Source organism: Ornithorhynchus anatinus, chromosome Y2 (assembly GCF_004115215.2).
Source record: "Ornithorhynchus anatinus isolate Pmale09 chromosome Y2, mOrnAna1.pri.v4, whole genome shotgun sequence".
NCBI lineage: Eukaryota > Metazoa > Chordata > Mammalia > Monotremata > Ornithorhynchidae > Ornithorhynchus > Ornithorhynchus anatinus.
The window spans coordinates 1,641,658-1,660,506 of record NC_053176.1 but is presented as its reverse complement, the minus strand read 5'-3'; the positions used below and the strand labels follow the sequence as shown (position 1 = coordinate 1,660,506).

General features: G+C 52.7%; 1 protein-coding gene across 2 annotated transcripts in view; it reads right to left on the bottom strand.

The window, feature by feature from the left end:
• The window catches only part of LOC114808675 (chromodomain Y-like protein), a 147,774-nt gene extending 142,445 nt beyond the window's left edge, over positions 1-5,329 (bottom strand). For both annotated transcript variants that reach the window (XM_029056464.1, XM_029056468.1), the window contains exon 1: positions 5,190-5,329. In XM_029056464.1, the coding sequence (XP_028912297.1) occupies positions 5,190-5,213 (24 nt within the window). In that variant the 5' untranslated portion in view covers positions 5,214-5,329. The remainder of the gene's footprint in view (positions 1-5,189) is intronic.
• Between the last annotated feature and the right edge of the window lie 13,520 nt (positions 5,330-18,849).

The window sequence follows — 18,849 nt, the reverse complement described above, 5'->3', positions numbered from 1 at the left end:
TCTTCCCTCCCAAACCCTGTCCTCTTCCTGACTTCCCTGTCACTGTGGATGGTACGACCATCCTTCCTGTCTCTCAAGTCCGCAACCTTGGTGTCATCCTTGACTGTGTTCTCACATTCACCCCACACATCCAATCCGTCACTAACGCCTGCTGGTCTCACTTTTACAATTTCGCCAAAATCCGCCATTTCCTCTCCATCCAAAAGGCTATCGTGCTCGTACAAGCTTTCATAATATCCCAGCTGGATTACTGTGTCAGCATTCTCTCTGACCTCCCTTCCTCCTGTCTCTCCCCACTCCAGTCTATTCTTCATTCCGCCGCCCGGATCATCTTTCTGCAGAAATGCTCTGGGCATGTCACTTCCCTCCTCAAAAACCTCCAGTGGTTGCCTATCAAGCTCCGCACGAAACAAAAACTCCTCACTCTGGGCTTCAAGGCTCTCCATTACCTTGCCCCCTCCTACCTCACCTCCCTTCTCTCTTTCTACTGCCCACCCCCACACGCTCTGCTCCTCTGCCACTCACCTCCACACCATTCCCCGTTCACAACTATCCTGCCATCGTCCTCTGGCCCACGTTCTACCGCTGTCCTGGAATGCCCTCCCTCCTCACCTCTGCCAAACTATCTCTCTTCCCCTCTTTAAAGTTCTACTAAGAACTCACCTCCTTCAAGAGGCCTTCCAGACTGAGCTTCCCCTTTTCCCTCTGCTCCCACTCTGCTCCCCCTCTACCCTCTCTGCTTCCCCTCCACCCTCTGCTCCTTCCCCTTTCCCCCCTTTACCTCCCCTCAGCTAAGCCCCCTTTCCCTCTGCTCCTCCCCCTCTCCCTTCTCCTCCCCTCAGCACAGTGCTCATTTGTATATATATTTTATTACCCTATTTATTTTGTTAATCAGGTGTACATCCCCTTGATTCTATTTATCATGATTATGTTCTCTTGTTTTTGTCCGTCTTTCTCCTCCAATTAGACTGTGAGCCCATCACTGGACAGGGATTGTCTCTATCTGTTGCTGAATTGTACATTCCCAGCATTTAGTACAGTGCTCTGCACATAGTAAGTGCTCAATAATTACTACTAAATGAATGAATGGAAAGAAACACCATCTAACCTCGTCTTCAAAGACACTGATCTTTTCCTGGTCCTTCTCCAATCTCTCTTGTTGCTCCTACTCAGTGTTTTTTGTTCCTCCTCTGCCTCCAGTCCCCTAACTATGGGGATTTCCTCAAGGCTCAGTTGGGTCTCCTCCTATTCACCATTCACACCGCAAAACCCAATCGTTTCCAGAGCTTCAATTACCATTTCTATGTAAATGATTCTCAAATCAACTGCTCCAGCCCTGACTTCTCTCTTTCTCTGCAGTATTTTCTCCTGTCCTTGGGACATCTCTACTTGAATGTTCTTCCAACACCTCCAATTTAGCATGTCCAAAAGAGAATTCCTCATCTTCCTACCCTCACCCTGTCCTCCACAAGACTTTCCCATTACTGTAGACAACCCCATCATCTTCCTTGTCACACATGCCCATAAGTTCAGCATTATCCACAACTCATCTCTCTTTTGGCCCGCATATTCAATGTCAGCAAATCCTGACGGTTCTACCTTTACAACTCTAGAATCTATCCTTCTATCTCCATCCAAACGTCAACCACTCCGATCCAAACACTTATATCCCTCCTTGATTACTGCATGAGCCTCCTCACTGACCACCCTCCTCCCATCTCTCCAGTCCACACTTTACTTCCCAGATCATTAAAAAAAATTCAGTCAATATCTCCCCACCCCTCCAAAATCTCCAACGGTTGCCCATCTTATTTCCACATCCAACAGACACTCCATACCACTGACTTTAAGGTAAACAGCTCTCCCCCTTCTACCTTACCTCGCTAACCTACTATTACTATCCAGCCTGCACACATCACTCCTCAAATGTTGACTTACTTCTTGAGCCTTGAGCCTTGATCTCATCTGCCTCACCCCCCAACCACTTGACCATGTCCTTCTCTGGCCCAGAACTCTCTCCCCATCCTCAAAGCCCTACTAAAAGTGTATCTCCTCCAAGAGACCTTCCTCAAATAAGTCCTCATTTCCCATTCGATTTGGCCTCCTCTCTATGTCACCTAAGCACTTGGGGACATATCCTTTAAGGACACTCACCGCACACTCACAACACTTAAGTACACTTATGCCTCCTCTCTATGTCACCTACGCATTTGGGGACATATCCCTTAAGGACATTCACCCCACACTCAAAAGACTTAAGTACACTTATGCCATTTCCCCTATCTGTAATTTATTTTTTCTGTCTCTCCCCTAGACTGTAGGTTCGTTTGTTAGAGTCTATTAACTCTACTGTACCCTCTCAATCACTTAGAACACTACTCTGCACACAGCAGACATTCAGTAAATACCACTGGTAGATCCTACATCAGGTCTTTCATTTTCGACGCACCTCTTCCACATTCATAGGGTATATAGAACTAAACCTCCAGGATCTTCTTTCCATGACCCTTCCAATAATTTTCAAAGACTGAGAATGTCACTTGTTTGGCTTCACTGGTCCATAATTAACACCACATGCCCAATTCATTGGAGCACTGGAGAAAACTTCAATTTTTTTTCTGCTTGTGCTTTTTTAGTTATGCCCTTTATTACTTAAGTATTTTCAGTCCACTAGAACAGTTCCATGGAAAAATACAGGAGTCACAGAGCTGGTGCAATCTGGGCAACTTGCTTACCCATTGTCAGAATGTCTCCATTTTATGTTAGTTACATCCTTAATCCATAGACAGGTCTTGATTTTATTGTGTGGTAGACAAATCCTCATTGCCAGGAGAAAACAATCTTCTGCCCAAGTGAGTGAGAACAGGCTGGTCACTTTATCTTTCATTCCCCCTCCCAACCCCACTGCCTCGCTCCAATCCTGAGAAACTGCAAATCTGTATTTCTCTTAACTTATACAGCCTTTCCGTCTTAATGGCTTACTTCCATTTTTTAAATTAAAGCATCCACATATCCCTGAGGACTTTTCCTCAAAGGCAAGGACAATAATCATTAATTCGGAGGCATATCTTCCAGGAGGACATTACAGAACAGTGAACCTTTACACTGGGTTTTGAAAAATTAAACTTCCATTCTAGCTTCGGCGCAATCCACTTGCTGAACCTTGAAGGGTCTGTGTCTCACCTGGGATCTCTTTCAGTTCCATTCCAGTTTTCTCTTCTACAGGCCCATCATGAGACTCTACAGAGCACCTTCTAGGTTCCTTAGAATTCAGTACTCAAGACTCCTCCGCTACAGTGGAAGACCCTTCTACGGCGAACGCTTTTCAGATGCAGGGTGCCACGGTCACAATGTAATAGGTCGAAATGCTGCCTGGCTCCAAAGGTGGGTCCCTCCCACCCGATAAGTAGAACTATCACGCAAAATTTAACCAGTCATTTGACAACCATAATTTCAACACCAATGACTTCCGGCAGCCGAAAGCGGTGGTTATTGGAGGAACGGGAGACCCGGGGCTAATTCCCCCCCAAACTCGAATCGACGACTGTCCCTCGCGAATCAAGTCTAGCCCAACGGCGACTTGGCTGCATATTTTGGAATTGTCGACATCGCTATGCTTCTGAGTTCCCTAACGTGACATCTTTCCTGGACCCGCGAAGTTCTGCCCACGGTGCATGCCCAACAAGTTAAATCGACCCCACGAACCGCGACTTTCGGTAAGGATGCCGAGTGCCCACGGAACAAGAGAACCAAAGCTGATCTGGACGGTCATACATGGATCCCTCCAGTTTGGGTTTGAGAGAAAGGCCTTGTTACAGGTCGGGTGGGGGAGACAGGAGGGAAGAATGACTCACGCCTTGCGTCAGGCGGACGATCTCGCTGGAACAGCAATCGCGACTGTGGCATCTCAGAGTTTCTGGAGGCCACGGGACGCTTCCAATCTCCTAAACGAGCCTCTCCCCCACAAGCTCCGTTAGGGGAAATAACAGACGCATCCCAGCAGACGGACCTCTTCCCGCTATCGGGGAGAAGCCGACGAGCGGTCCGGCGAAGCGCTCGACGCCGGGTACCCGCGTCTCTCGAAGGGCGCCCCGGAAAGGCTCCCGGACTTGGAGGTCCCCCTCCGAGCGTCTCGGAAAAGCAACCTCCACGAGGCATCGACCGGCGACGGACCGCCGCTCGGAATCGCCAACCACCACCCGGCTCCCCCGTGGACGCCAGAAGCTGTCGGACGAATGGGTCTTCCGTATTCTCGGAGACATCTACTTCTAAAAACAAGAAGGAAGTTGACCGAGGCGTGGAAGTAGGGGCGCGGCGTGGGGGAGAGGGAAACGGGGGGTGGGGGGAAGAAAGTGGGGGGAGGGAACGGGGTCGCCTAGCAGTCCCGGGGGGCGCCGGCCCCGCAGGGTTCCTTTTCGAATGAACGTCCCGGCTCGACCGCCGATGGGCTGGGCGGATTCGAGCATGTGGCCGAGCCGGGGCATTTTCAAGGCGCAACTTTGCACCCCGCGCCCCGCCCCGTCCCGCCCGCTCGGCAGGCCGGCCGTACGGGGAAAATCGCCATCCACGCCGGGGGGACCCTGGTCCCCGGGAAGCCCCCCGCCGCCCGCCGCCCGCCGCCCGCCGCCGCCAGGTGCGCTCGGGCAGTCCGTGTCGTCCAGTCGTCTAGTGTCGGCACCGCTCCCCCTCTTCTTGGCCGCCCCCTCCGGCGACCGTCCTCCCTCCTCCCTCCTCCCCTCCCCCTCCCCCTCCGTGTGCGGGCCTCTTCCCTCCCGTCCCCTCCCGTCCCCGGCCCGGCCCGGTCCGGCCGCCCTGCGCTGCCCTGCCCTGCCCTGCCCTGCCCTGCCCTCCCGGTCCGCGCACATCTCCAGATCGAATGCGGCACAGAGCGATCCGAACACTTCCCCGTCTTCCCGCACGCATTTCCCGTCCGGGGATCGGCCGCTCGGGGGCGGGGGGAGAAAGGGAGGGAAGGAGGGAGAAGGAAGGCGAAGGAAGGCAGAGGAAGGCAGAGGAAGGCGGCGGCCAGACCCAGAAAGACGGGAAGGGGGGCGAGCCCCATCGACCGGCCAGCGGAGCCAGCGCGCCGGGGAAGGGCGAGGAGAGAGGGCTGCGGCCAGGGGCGGCGGGGGCCGAAGCAAGTGCGGGCGGGAGCGGGGTCGGGAGGTCCGGGGGTGGCGGTACGGTACCTCATAGAGCTCCTCGGAAGCCATGGTGGGCGGCCGGCGCGGGGTGGAGGAGCGTCCCCGGTGGAGGAGCGTCCCCGGCAGAGTTGAGGAGGACGAGGAAGAAGAGGGGGTGGCCGGAGGGGGCGGGAGGGGGAGAAGGGGAAAGCCGGGGTCGCCGCCGCCGCCGCCGCCGCCGCCCCCGGGGCCCTCCGATCGACACTTTTGTTTCACTCGGGTCCCTGCGTGGCCTCCGCTTCCTCCTCCTCCTCCTCTTCCTCCTCCTCCTCCTCCTCCTCCTCTCCGCCGCCCGGGAGCTCAGGACGAGGTCCTCGCACTCCAATGCCAGTGCGGATCCGGGGGGGGCGGCGGCGGCGGCGGGGGCGCTGGGCTGTGCGCAAGAGCAGCTGCGCAACTCGCCCTCCTCGTTCACTCCCCGGCCCGGCCGGCTCTCATCGCTCCCCGCGCTGCCCGGGGGTGGCGGCGTTGGGGGCGGCGGCCGCTGGGCCCGTACGCTCCGGCTCCGGCGGCGGCGGCGGAGAAGGAGAAGGAGAAGGAGGAGGAGTCCGGCTGGCTGGTTCCCCGGCTCCCCGGCTCCCCCTCTCCGGTGGAGCGCAAAAGGCTTCCTCCTTGCGACCCGAACCTGCCCCGGCCTACTGAGCATGCCCAGTGTGACCACCGGAGACACATCGGCGTTCCAGGGTGGAGAGCTCCACTTCTCCGGGTTTTCGGAGCCTCCGGAAGAGGGGGAGTGGGAGGGGGCGGGGAGAGGAGGAGGAGGAGGAGGAGAAGGGGAGGGGGGGAGGAGGAGGAGGAGAAGGGGAGGGGGGGGAGGAGGAGGAGGAGGAGGAGGAGGAGGAGAAGGGGAAGAAGGCCGAACCGAGCGGCGGGTTCAATTCGGAAACCGAGCCCCAAGGGGAAGAAGCCGAGCACGGAAGAGGAGGGGGGGAGAGGAAGGGGGGGGAGGTGGAGCCCGGGGCAAAGTATCACTCTCTTTCACCGAGCCGTCAGCTAGGCCACCGGCGGCCCGGAGGGCGGCCGGTTTCCGCCCCGGGGACTCTTTCCGCTTCCCCGGACCGGGCGACGGGGCCCCCCCGCTCCCGGGCACCGAGCGGGTTGCCTTCTCGGGGTCTGGCCGAAAGACCCGGGGAAGACGGGAGGAGGAAGGGGGAGAAAGATGAGTCCGAAGGGGCAAGGAGATGGACGGGCGGGAGGGGAGGAGGGATTCGATTGGCGACACTAGAAAGCCAGACTGCGAGCCCGAAACCGACTTGTCCATTCCAAGCGCTTAGTACAGTGCTCTGCACATAGTAAGGTTTCAATAAATACTACTGCACGAATGAGCCCGTCGGTGGGCAGGGATGGTCTCTCTCTCTGTCGCCGGATTGTCCATTCCGAGCGCTTAGTACGGTGCTCCGCGCAGAGTGAGCGCTCAATAGATACTATTGAAGGAACGAATGAAATGGCGGGGGTAACGTGCGCGGGGACCTCTCGGGGAGAGTGGCTAGGTGAGGGTCGCGGGCACTTCGGAAAGACGGCGGGCCGCCAGCCACGCCGAGACGTGCCGAACCCCTCCCCTCCGCTCGTCGTCGTCTCCCACGGTCCTCTTTGCAAATGAGGCCCCGGTCACGCTGCGCCGGGAGCCCGGCCTTAGGAGTCGGAGGGCAGGGGTTCTAATCCCGGCCCCGCCACCTGCCAGCTGCGTGACTTGGGGCGAGTCGCTTCACTTCCCTGGACTTCGGTTCCCTCGTCTGCAAAACGGGGATGAAGTCCGGGAGCCCCCCGTGGGACTACCTCATCGCCCCGTATCCACCCCGGCGCTTGGGCCAGTGCTCGGCAACTCGCCAGCGCTTCACAGATACCGACGGGAGAGAAGCGGCGCGGCTCTGTGGAGAGAGCGTGGGCTGGGGAGGCAGAGGTCATGGGTTAATAATAATAATAATGTTGGTATTTGTTAAACGCTTACTCCGTGCCGAGCACTGTTCTAAGCGCTGGGGTAGGCACGGGAATCAGGTTGTCCCGCATGGGGCTCACAGTCTTAATCCCCATTTTGGGTTCCAGTCCCGACTCTGCCACTCGGCAGCTGTGTGACTGTGGGAGAGTCTCTTCACTTCGCTGGTCCTCAAGTACCTCATCTGTAAAATTTGGAAAGAGCCCGGGCTTGGGAGGCAGAAGTCATGGGTTCGAATATAGCCAAGATCCCCCTTTCCTCTCCACCCATACGGCTCCCTTACTGCTACAGGCTCTCGTAATATCCCGGCTAGACTACTGTGTCAGCCTTCTCTCTGATCTCCCTTCCTCCTCTCTCGCCCCGCTCCAGTCTATTCTTCACTCCGCTGCCTGGCTCATCTGCCTGCAGAAACGTTCTGGGCAGGTCACTTCCCTTCTTAAAAACCTGGTTGCCTATCGACCTCCGCTCAAAACAAAAACTCCTCACTCTAGGCTTCAAGGCTCTCCGTCACCTTGCCCCTTCCTACCTCTTCTCCCTTCTCTCTTTCTACTGCCCACCCGGCACGCTCCGCTCCTCTGCTGCCCGCCTCCTCACCGTCCCTCAGTCTCACCTATCCCACCGTCGACCCCCGGGCCACGTCCTCCCGCGGTCCTGGAATGCCCTCCCTCCTCACCTCCGACAATCTAATTCTCGTCCCCTCTTCAAATCCCTTCTTAAAGCTCACCTCCCCCAAGAGACCTTCCAGACTGAGCTCCCCCCTTTTTCCCTCTGCTTCCTCTACTCCCCCTTCACCTCTCCTCAGCTAAACCCTCTTCTCCCCTCTTTCCCTCTCCTCCTCCCCCTCTCCCGTCCCATCCCCTCAGCACTGCACTTGTCCGCTCATCTGTATATATCATCACCCTATTTGTTTTGTTTAATGAGATGTACACCACCCTGATTCTATGTATTTGCCATTGTTTTTATAAGATGTTCTTCCCCTTGACTCTATTTATTGCCATTGTTCTTGTCTGTCCGTCTCCCCCAATTAGACTGTAAGCCTGTCAAAGGGCAGGGACTGTCTCTATCTGCTGCCGATTTGTACATTCCAAGCGCTTAACACAGTGCTGTGCACATAGTAAGCGCTCAATAAATACTATTGAATGAATCCCGGCTCCACCACTTGTCAGCTGGGTGACGGTGGGTAAGTCACTTCACTTCTCTGTGCCTCCGTTACCTCATCTGGAAAATGGGGATGAAAACTGTATCTCATCCCAGCGCTTATGTGCTCTGCACATAGGAAGTGCTTAACAAATACCAACATTATTGTTATTATTATTATTATTATTAAAATGGGATGAAGACTGTGAGCCTCACATGATACAACCTGATGACCCTGTATCGCCCCCGGCACTTAGAACTTAGGAAGCACTTAACAAATACCAACTTCATTATTGCTATTACTCAGCCGGTTGCCCCAACCTCTGTTGCGACAACGAGCTCCTTTTTATTATGCTCTCTATGGACGATCGTCCTTCGGTCGAGTGAGTGTCGGCGACTCGAAGCACAAACTTTGGCCTCGCCCCGCATTGCGGCGGTGGCGGCGTCAGCCTTAGCCCTCGGCCCCATCGCCCCCTCGGCCACTATGAAAACCCTGAGTCGGGGGCGCCAATCCGAACCTCGAAACTCCATATGGCGCGCCGGGGCGGACTGGGCATGCTCACTAGGCGGGGGTGGGTTGGGGTTGAGCAGAGGCAGGGGCCGGGTCTCAGAGTCAACGTAGAGGGTCGATGGCCTCTCCCTCCACCTGGCTTTGGGGCACTGTAACCTTCCCCCGCTTCTTTTCCCACCGGGCCCTAATAGTACATTCCCAAGCCCTGAGTACAGTGCCCTGCACATAATAATGTGGGTATTTGTTAAGCGCTTACTCTGTGCTGAGCACTATTCCAAGCGCTGGGGTAGATCCAAGGTGATGAGGTTGTCCCACGTGGGGTTTACAGTCTTCATCCCCGTTTTACAGATGAGGGCAGTGAGGCACAGAGAAGTGAAGTGACTTGCCCGAGGCTCCGTCGGAATTGGAACCCATGACCTCCGTCTCCCAAGCCCGGGATCTTTCCACTGAGCCGCGCTGCTTGCACTCAATAAATGCTATTGAGTGAATAGCCGCTGGGCACCATTGACCCAGGAAGGGAGCTGGTACTTCGCCACAACAGACGTGGAGAAAGGGGACGCTGGCTCTCTGCGGGGAAGGGCAGTGGCCAGTATGCTTGGGGCAGCTCTGTGCTGGACACCCAACAGAGGAACCAGCCAGCAGGTCTGCCAAGGCGGAGGGAGAGGTCATAGAACCCCACAACAGAAGAGAGCTCAGAAGGCGTGCTTGTCTGCTGGGTGACCTTGGGCAAGCCGCTTAACTTCTCTGGGCCTCAGTTACCTCATCCCTAAAATGGTGCTCATTGCCCCACGTGGGCCAACCTGATTACCTTGCATCTACCCCCACGCTTAGAACAAACACCGCGATCATTATGCCCCTGTGACTCCCTCTGGCCTGCAGCGGAAACTGTGGAAAAAGACACATTAGAAGACTTTAGCCGGGGCTCAGGGGACTCCCATCGGTGTTTAAGAAAGCTCAACCTGTATAAGAGAGCAGATGAGATGTTGGGGGCCAACCCCGTAGTTGTGCTGGGTTTTCAGTCACGTGGATAAAGACGTGGTTTCACCTCAACCCCCGCTGCTACCTGAGCGGTACTCCAGCCTCACCCATCACGGAGCTCCCAAGTGGGGTTGAAAATCAGCCAAGAGCTTCTAAGAGGGGTTGAAAAGACCCAGAGATGTGTCCTTCTGATCCATTAATTCAACAAAGCCTACTGGTGCCTCTTTGGCCCCTAGAACCTGGGGAGCTTCCAAGAAAGGAAAGGACAGCAGTAGCTTTCGACTAAGAGAGCAGGAAGTCTCTCTAAGAAACCTAGGTTGCTAAAGCATATGAATCTACGCACTACCTATCCCAACTGAACCCATGTTAAATAGAGAAGTGGGGAAGATCAAGAAGGGGTACAGGAAATGGGAGTGTTGTCTGAAATCAAGTTGGGTTTCATGTCTAAAGGGACTTCGAGCCTACAATGTGCTTCACTCTAACTACAACTCAGAATCCTTCTGAGCTCAGCTCTGGACTAATTCCTTAGACTCGCACTCCAGAGACAACTGTGACAGAGACAGATTCTGACATCTTAATCATTAAAAACAATTAAATGCCTATTTTGTTCATGGTACTGGTGGACGCCCCAAGCACATCTTGAAGGAATATGTTCACCGTTAACAACTTGTTTTATAAGGAACTGTACCAGGCAAAGTTACACAGATAAGAAGTCCTTGCTCTCTAGGAAGTCCCACTCTAAAGCAGACATCGGTGGCAGAAATAGATTTGAAAGGACAGAGACACACATGTAAGAGTGCAACTCCAAATTTTATGAGCATCATCATTAAAAAAGTCTTCATCCAGACATTCCAATTCCTGGTACTCTGCTGGATACAACAAAAATAATTATTAGCGTGGTTCCCTGATCTCTACTCTAAAGCATGCTAATTCAACATAGACAACATTTCTGACTGAAAACACTAGACTAAGTTTGAACGAGAGAGTGAAAATTGAGGACTACATGCTTTGAAATTATGGTGTAAATCGCCTTTAGGAGATGCTCTCTTTATGGGATGATATTGATTTCATAAATTATACTTTTGAGAAGATGGCCACTCTCGTGATTGATGACATCCCAGTTACTCTCTGCCTATGGACTGGCTTTGTATACTCTAATTCACAGACTAAGATCCTCCCCTTCCCCTACATCCAAACTGCTACAATGCTGGTATTAGCTCTCATAATATCCCGACAGGATTTTTGCATCAGCCTTCTCTCTTATCTCCCTTCCTCCTGTCTCTCCCCACTCCAACCACATGGATTCGGGAGCTCTCCTCCCTTGCAGCAGATCCTTGGACTGCCCGGCCCCGATTCCCGACAAGCCCTTCGGCTGCCGCTCGTCCACTCACCGCGCCGCCACCGCCTCACCCGGGGAGCAGCACCTTGGACCCCCCGACCCGCGCCCGCCTCATCCTCTCGCAACCTGGACCTCCGCACCCCCGCTCAAGGACTCGGACACTAACGATCTTCTCCCTCCTCCCCCCAGCCCCCAGCCCCCATTCTGCCCCCTGCTCGGCCCTGGGAACATTGTGCTCCCCAACCCCCCCCCCCCCCACCGACTACGCCTGAAGCGGCCATTTTGGGAAGCCCTCACTCCCCTTTCCCCTGTGAGGTGATTCATCTCCCCCGCCCCCGCCCCGGGCGACGATGTCCTTGTTCTCACCGTGGTACCTTACCTTAGCCGCCGCCTATGCCCGCAACCCCCCCCCCCCCGCCCCCCGCCGCCTCAGAGACATTTGGTCCTGAGCTCTGGGACTCTCCCTGCAGCTAGCCGCTTGACTTTGAGTTTGATCAGGACGACCCTTAATCAAATCGACCCCCGACCCTGATCATCGCCCACTTCTTAACACTATTGTATTGTATCATACTGTATTATGTTGCTATATTACCGATTTCGCTTGTTATTGTGTATTGTCAGTGCTGCCACCCACCTCTCTAGCCTCACCATGTCCCTCCTCCCCACCTCCTCCCGCCCGCTTCTTCCTATCCTCTGCTTCCCCTTCCCCCTCTCGCCCAACTCTTTGCCGCTCTCTCCTCTGCCTCCTTCCCCCGTCCTCTACCCTGCCCTAGAACCCCACTTTACCAGCGCCACCCCTCTTCCCCCTCCCCCTACTCTCCCCTCCACTAAAACCCCCTCCTCACCCCCTCCCTCCTTCCCTCTTCCCCACCTACGCCCATCCCGGTCCTCCTGTCCCACCACCACCCCTCCTCCCCCTCTCCCCATCGAGGGCCCCGCCACCTTCCCATCCAAACCTTCCCCTCTCCCCGCTTTTCCCCCTCTCCCCTCAGCACTCACAGCTACTTTCAAGTGTGGCCTCTGGAACCCCCGCTCCATTACAGGTAAACTACCTTTCATCCATGACATTTTCCTTTCCCGCTCTCTCCTCCTCCTCGCCCTTTCGGAAACATGGCTCACTCCCGAAGACACGGTCTCTGCCACTGCTCTCTCCAGAGGAGGCCTCTCCTTCTGCCACTCCCCCAGACTCACTGGAAAGGGAGGAGGCATCGGCTTCCTCCTCTCACCCCGTTGCAGCTTCCGCACTATCCATCCTCCCCCTTCCCTCTCCTTCCCCTCCTTCGAAGCCCATATCATTCGCCTCTGCCACCCCCCCAGTTATTTGTTGCTGTCATCTACCGCCCTCCTGGTCCCGCCTCCGACTTCTTCAACCACCTAGACCCCTTCCTCACCATCCTTCTCTCCTTCTCTCTGCCCACTCTGATCCTCTGATGTACTCGAGGACTCCTCTGCCGCCCGCCTGCTATCCCTCCTCAACTCTCCTGACCTCCTACTCCACTATACCATGCCCACTCACCGATTCGGTCACACCCTCAATCTCGTCATCTCCTGTCGCTGCACTGTCTCCTCCCTCACCAACTCTGAAATCCCTCTCTCCGACCATAACCTTCTCACCTGCCTCATCTCTCACACTCCCTCCCCCTGCAAATCTTTGCTGCTCCCCCACAGAGATCTCCGCTCTCTTGATCCCATCCGTCTTTCCAAAAGCATCTCTACCCACCTTGCCCCCCGTCCTCACTTTCCACTCTCAATGATAAGTTCTCTGCTTTCAACTCCACCCTCTCTACTCATCTCAATTCTCTTGCCCCCCTTTCCATCCGCTGCTCCTGCTCCACTAACCCACAGCCCTGGATCACCTCCTCTGTCTGCCTCCTACGCTCCTATGCTTGAGCTGCCAAGCGCTGCTGGCAAAAGTCCAAGCACCAAGCCGACCTCATAGATTTCAAATTTATCCTTTCCTGCCTTAACTCTGCCCTCTTCTCCTCCAGGCAAAGCTTTTCTCCTCCCTCATTGACACCAATGCCCATCACCCCCACCAATTGTTCTGGACCTTTAACTCTCTCCTTAGGTCCCCTGTTCCTCCCCCTCCCCCATCTCTCACCCCCAATGATCTGGCCACCTACTTCATCACAAAAATCAACACAGTCAGGTCTGAGCTCCCCAAAGTCACCCCTCCCCCTCCCTCCTCCCCACCAACCCTCTCCCCTACTTTCCCATTCTTCCCTGCAGTATCCTCTGAGGAGATCTCCTCCATCCTAGCCAGTGCCACCCCTTCCACCTGCACCTCGAACCCCATTCCCGCTCACCTTATAAAAACCATCTCCCCTGCCCTCCTCCCTTCCTTAACAGAAGTTTAAGAATCTTTAACCACTCAATCTCCAATGGCTCCTTCCGCTCTGCCTTCAAACATGCCCATGTCTCCCCATTCTAAAAAAACCCTCTCTCGACCCCACTTCCCCTTCCAGTTATTGCCCTATCTCCCGACTACCCTTCCTTTCCAAAATTGTAGAACGAATCGTCTACGGTTGCTGCTTAGAATTCCTTAACTCCCATTCTCTCCTGGACCCCCTCCAATCTGGCTTCCATCCCCTCCACTCTACCGAGACTGCTCTCTCTAAGGTCACCCATGACTTCCTTCTTGCCAAATCCAATGGCTCCTACTCCATTCGAATCCTCCTTGTCCTCTCAGCTGACTTTGACACTGTTGACCATCCCCTCCTCCTCCACACCTTATCTCACCTTGGCATCACGGACTCCGACCTCTCCTGGTTCTCCTCATCTCTCTGGCCAGGCATTCTCGGTCTCCTTCACAGGCGCCTTCTCCCCCTCCCATCCTTTAACTGTTGAAGTTCCTCAAGGGTCAGTTCTTGGCCCTCTGCTGTTCTCCGTTTACACTCACTCCCTTGGTGTGAGAACTCATTCACTCTCACGACTTTGACTACCATCTCTACTCAGATGACATGCAGATCTACATCTCTGCCCCTGTTCTCTCCCCCTCCCTTCAGGCTCGCATCTCCTCCTGCATCCAGGACGTCTCCACCTGGATGTCAACCAGCCACCACATGAGCAAGATTGAGCTCCTCATCTTCCCTCCCAAGCCTGGTCCTCTCTCAGGCTTCCCTATCACCGGAGATGGTACAACCTTTCCTTCCCATCTCTCAGGCCCGCAACCTCACTGTCAGCTTTGACTCGTCTCTCTCGTTCACCCCGCACATCCGATCCGTTACCAAGACCTGCCGGTCTCACCTTTACAATATTGCCAAGATCAGCCCTTTCCTCTCCACCCAAACGGCTACCTTACTGCTACGGGCTCTCCCTGTATCCCGGCTAGGCTACTGTGTCAGCCTTCTCTCTGATCTCCCTTCCTCCTCTCGCCCCATTCCAGTCTATTCTTCACTCCGCTGCCCGGCTCATCCTCCTGCAGAAACGTTCTGGGCCGGTCACTCCCCTTCTTAAAAACCTCCAGTGGTTGCCTGTCACCCTCTGCTCAAAGCAAAAACTTCTCACTCTAGGCTTCAAGGCTCTCCATCACCTTCCCCCTTCCTATCTCTCCTCCCTTCTCTCTCTCTCTTCCCCACCCCACATGCTCCGCTCCTCTGCCTTCCACCTCCTCGCCATCCCTCGGTCTCGCCTATCCCCCTGTCAACCCCTGGGCCACGTCCTCCCGCGGTCCTGGAATGCCCTCCGTCCTCACCTCCAACAATCTAATTCTTTTCCCCTCTTCAAATCCCTACTTAAAGCTCACCTCCCCCAGGAGGCCTTCCCAGACTGAGCTCCCCCTTTTTCCCTCTGCTCCCTCTCCCCCCCTTCATCTCTCCACAGCTAAACCCTCTTCTCCCCGCTTTCCCTCTCCTCCTTCCCCTCTCCAGTCCCAGCCCCTCAGCACTGTATTAGTCTGCTCAACTGTATATATCTTCATCACCATATTTATTTTGTTTAATGAGATGTACATCACCCTGATTCTATTTATTTGTTATTGTTTTTGTGAGATGTTCTTCCCCTTGACTCTATTTATTGCCATTGTTCTTGTCTGTCTCCTCCGATTAGACTGTAAGCCCGTCAAAGGGCAGGGACTGTCTCTGTTGCCAATTTGTACATCCCAAGCGCTTAGTACAGTGCTCTGCACATAGTAAGCGCTCAATAAATAATATTGAATGAATGAATTCTCAATTGTTGCCTTCTTGCAACCATTTCTGGCCCTGGCTTTAAGGACTTGATATTATTCCAGTCACTTCTGCCTTTACAACTGTGCCTTCTCGTACCTGCTATTCTCCTTTGTCTTCAAGACTGAGTTCAGGGCCCTCTATTTTTCTTCCTGGATTCATTGTCTCAAGCAACTCAATCACTCCTATATCGTCAACAAACACCTCAAGGCAACAAGATCCCAAATTTTCACCTCCAGCCCAAATCTCTCATTTTCTCAAATCCAACATTGACTTCAGTTTCCAATATCTATTCCTAGCTGATCCACCACTATCTCAGATTAAACAGAGATCATCTTCCCACATACACCCTAGACTTCACACTTTTCTTTCACTAATGACAGGACCATGATCTTTACTGGCTCTTGTTCACAAATCTCTGTCACCTTTCACTTCTCTCTTTCATTTGCTCCTCTCATCTAATCAGAAGTTAAGTTCTGCTTCTCTACCCAGGCTAAATCTGTACATTAGATCCACCTCCTGTCTCCCAACCTTCCCCCTCAACCCCCTCCCTTCCTGCAAAGTGCCATTTTAAACCATCCTCCCTTCACCTTTTATTGATTCATTCAGTAGTATTTATTGAGTATTTATTTATTATGTGCAAAGCACTGTACTAAGCGCTTGGAATGTATAGTTAGGCAGCAGATAGAGATAATCCCTGCCCAGGGATGGGTTCATAGTCTAATCAGGGGAGACAGAGCGAAAGAGAACAAAACAAAAAACAAGACAACATTGTCAAGATAAATAGAATCAAGGGGATGTACACCTCATTAACAAAATAAACAAAATAAAATAAATAGGGTTATAAATAATATATACAAATGAGCACAGTGCTGAGGGGAAAAGGGAAGGGGGAGGAGTGGGGGGGACAGAGGGAAAAGGTGGTAGCTCAGTCTGGGAAGGCCTCCTGGAGGAGGTGAGCTCTCAGTAGGACTTTGAAGAGGGGAAGAGAGTTAGTTTGGTGGACGTGAGGAAGGAGGGCATTCCAGCACAGAGGTAGGACAAGGGTCGGGGTAAATGGTGGGATAGGTGTGAAAGGGGGATGGTAAGGAGATGAGTGGCAGAGGAGCAAAGTGTACAGGTATGGACAGTAGAAAGAGGGAAGGGAGGTGAGGTAGGAGGGGGCAAGGTGATGGAGAGCTTTGAAGTCAAGAGTGAGGAGTTTTTGTTTTGGGTGAAGATTGATAGGCAACTACTGGAAGTTTTTGAGGAGGGGAGTGACATGCCCAGAACATTTCTGTAGGAAGGTGATCCAGGCAGTGGAATGAAGAGTGGGGAGAGACAGGAGGAAGGGAGATCAGAGAGGAGGCTGACACAGTATTCCGGTCGGGATATTATGAGAGCTTATACCGGCATGATGGCCACTGGGATGGAGTGGAAAAGACCAATCTTGGTGATATTGTACAGGTGAGACCGGCATGTTGATGACGGATTGGATGAATGGGGTGGGGTGAATGAGAGAGCAGAGTCAAGGATGACTCCAAGGTTGTGGGCCTGTGAAATGGGAAGGATAGTTGTGCCATCCACAGTGACAGGGATGTCAGGGATAGGTCAAGATTTGGGAGGGAAGGTAATGAGCTCAGTTTTGGTGTCCCATGGCTGGATCTCTGGGTCTTCTATTCTTCTCACTCTCGTGGGTAGCTCATCCACTCATAGGGTTTCAGCAGCTCCTCTTAGAGGATATCTGTTAAATTCAATGGTATTTATTGAGCACTTACTAATAATAATGTTGGTATTTGTTAAGTGCTTAATATGTGCCGAGCACTGTTCTAAGCGCTGGGGTAAACACAAGGGAATCAGGTTGTCCCACGTGGGGCTCACAGTCTTAATCCCCATTTTACAGATGAGGTAACTGAGGCACCGAGAAGTTAAGTAACTTGTCCAAAGTCACACAGCTGACAAATGGTACATTACTCCCATGATGGGGACTGACATTGTAAGAAGGGCAGTGAATCTGAAAGAGATTTTTCTGAAAAGTGTTTCATATCGGGCCCGTCTTTGGGAACCAAGAATGTGGCTGATTCCATTAGCCAATGTTGGAATATGTCTGTAAATATGGTTCGAATAGATGCTTATTATTATTATTACTGCTAGTTGTGGTGGCATTATGATGTGAATCGACCTCTAAAGGATCTACCACTATCTCCTGACCAGACTCATATTTTTGAGTGTGACGTTTAGCTCTTTCATCTGTGTGGCGAGTCATGTAGTAAGTACTTGCCTCACCAGCCATGGCCTCTTAGTAGCAGTAGAGAAGCAGATAAGATGAGATAAGATAAGATAAGATAAGATAAGATAAGATAAGATAAGATAAGATAAGATAAGATAAGATAAGGCCTCTTATCAGTGGCCTCTTAGGGAAGCAGCATAGCTCAGAGAAGCAGCTTGTCTCAGTGGAAAGAGCATGGGCTTAGAAGTCAGAGGTCACAGGTTCTAATCCCCACCCCGCCACCTGTCAGCTGTGTGACTTTGGGCAGTCACCTCACTTCTCTGGGCCTCAGTTACCTCATCTGTAAAATGGGGATTAAGACTGTGAGCCTTACATGGGACAACCTGATTACCCCAGCTCTTAGAACATTGCTCCGCATATAGTAAGCATTTAATATTAGCAGTAGTAGTAGTGATATTAGTAGTAGGAGCAGCAACACCAGCAGTAGCAATAGTAGCAGTAGTAGTAATAGTAGTTATTAAACACCCAGTGAGTAAAATGGACTATATAAAGTAAGAAATACACAACAAAAAAGGGCATATTCCCTCACCATAAAACCTTATGATCTCATTTTTTCTCATGTCAGGTGGCTGATCTATATGTCCAAAATAGATTTCCTCATTTCCACCTCCTAAATCCACTCCTCCTTCTAACTGGTCCATTACTGTCCAACACTGCCGCTATCCTTTCTGTCCTAAGAGTTTAAAAGCAGTTCATCTTTTAATTTTCTGGGAGTTATTCTCTATATTCAGTTTTGCTCTACGTCTTGTAATAATGTTGGTATTTAAGTGCTTACTATGTGCCAAGCACTGTTCTAAGCACTGTTGTAGGCACAAGATAATTAGGGTGTCCCACATGACACTTATAGTCTTAATCCCCATTTTACAAATGAGGTAACTGAGGCTCAGAGAAAGTAAGTGACTTGCACAAAGTCACACAGCTGACTAGTGGCAGAGTGGAATTAGAACCCATGACCTCTGACTCCCAAGTCTGTGTTCTTTCCACTAAGCCATTCAGCTTCTCAAAAATCCTTTCATTTTATTTTCCTGGATTGTTCCCTCCACCCTAGGTCTAGCCCTTGTCACCTTCTAGAAAAATTACAACTTATTCCTTCTTACTGACTTTCCTGTCTCCAGCCTATCTCCTCTTCAGTCTATTCTACACTGTGCTGCTCAGACCATCTTCTTAAAACACTGTTCGGATCTCATCATTTCTCTTCCTCAAAAACGTTCAAATGGCTATCCACTGGTTCTATGCATCAAAAAGGAACTTCTTCAAGGCTCTCTTGCTTTTCCACTCCTTCCTCCCATGATACCTCAGCTCACATTCAACACTCTACCCAAGCTAGCCTCCCAAC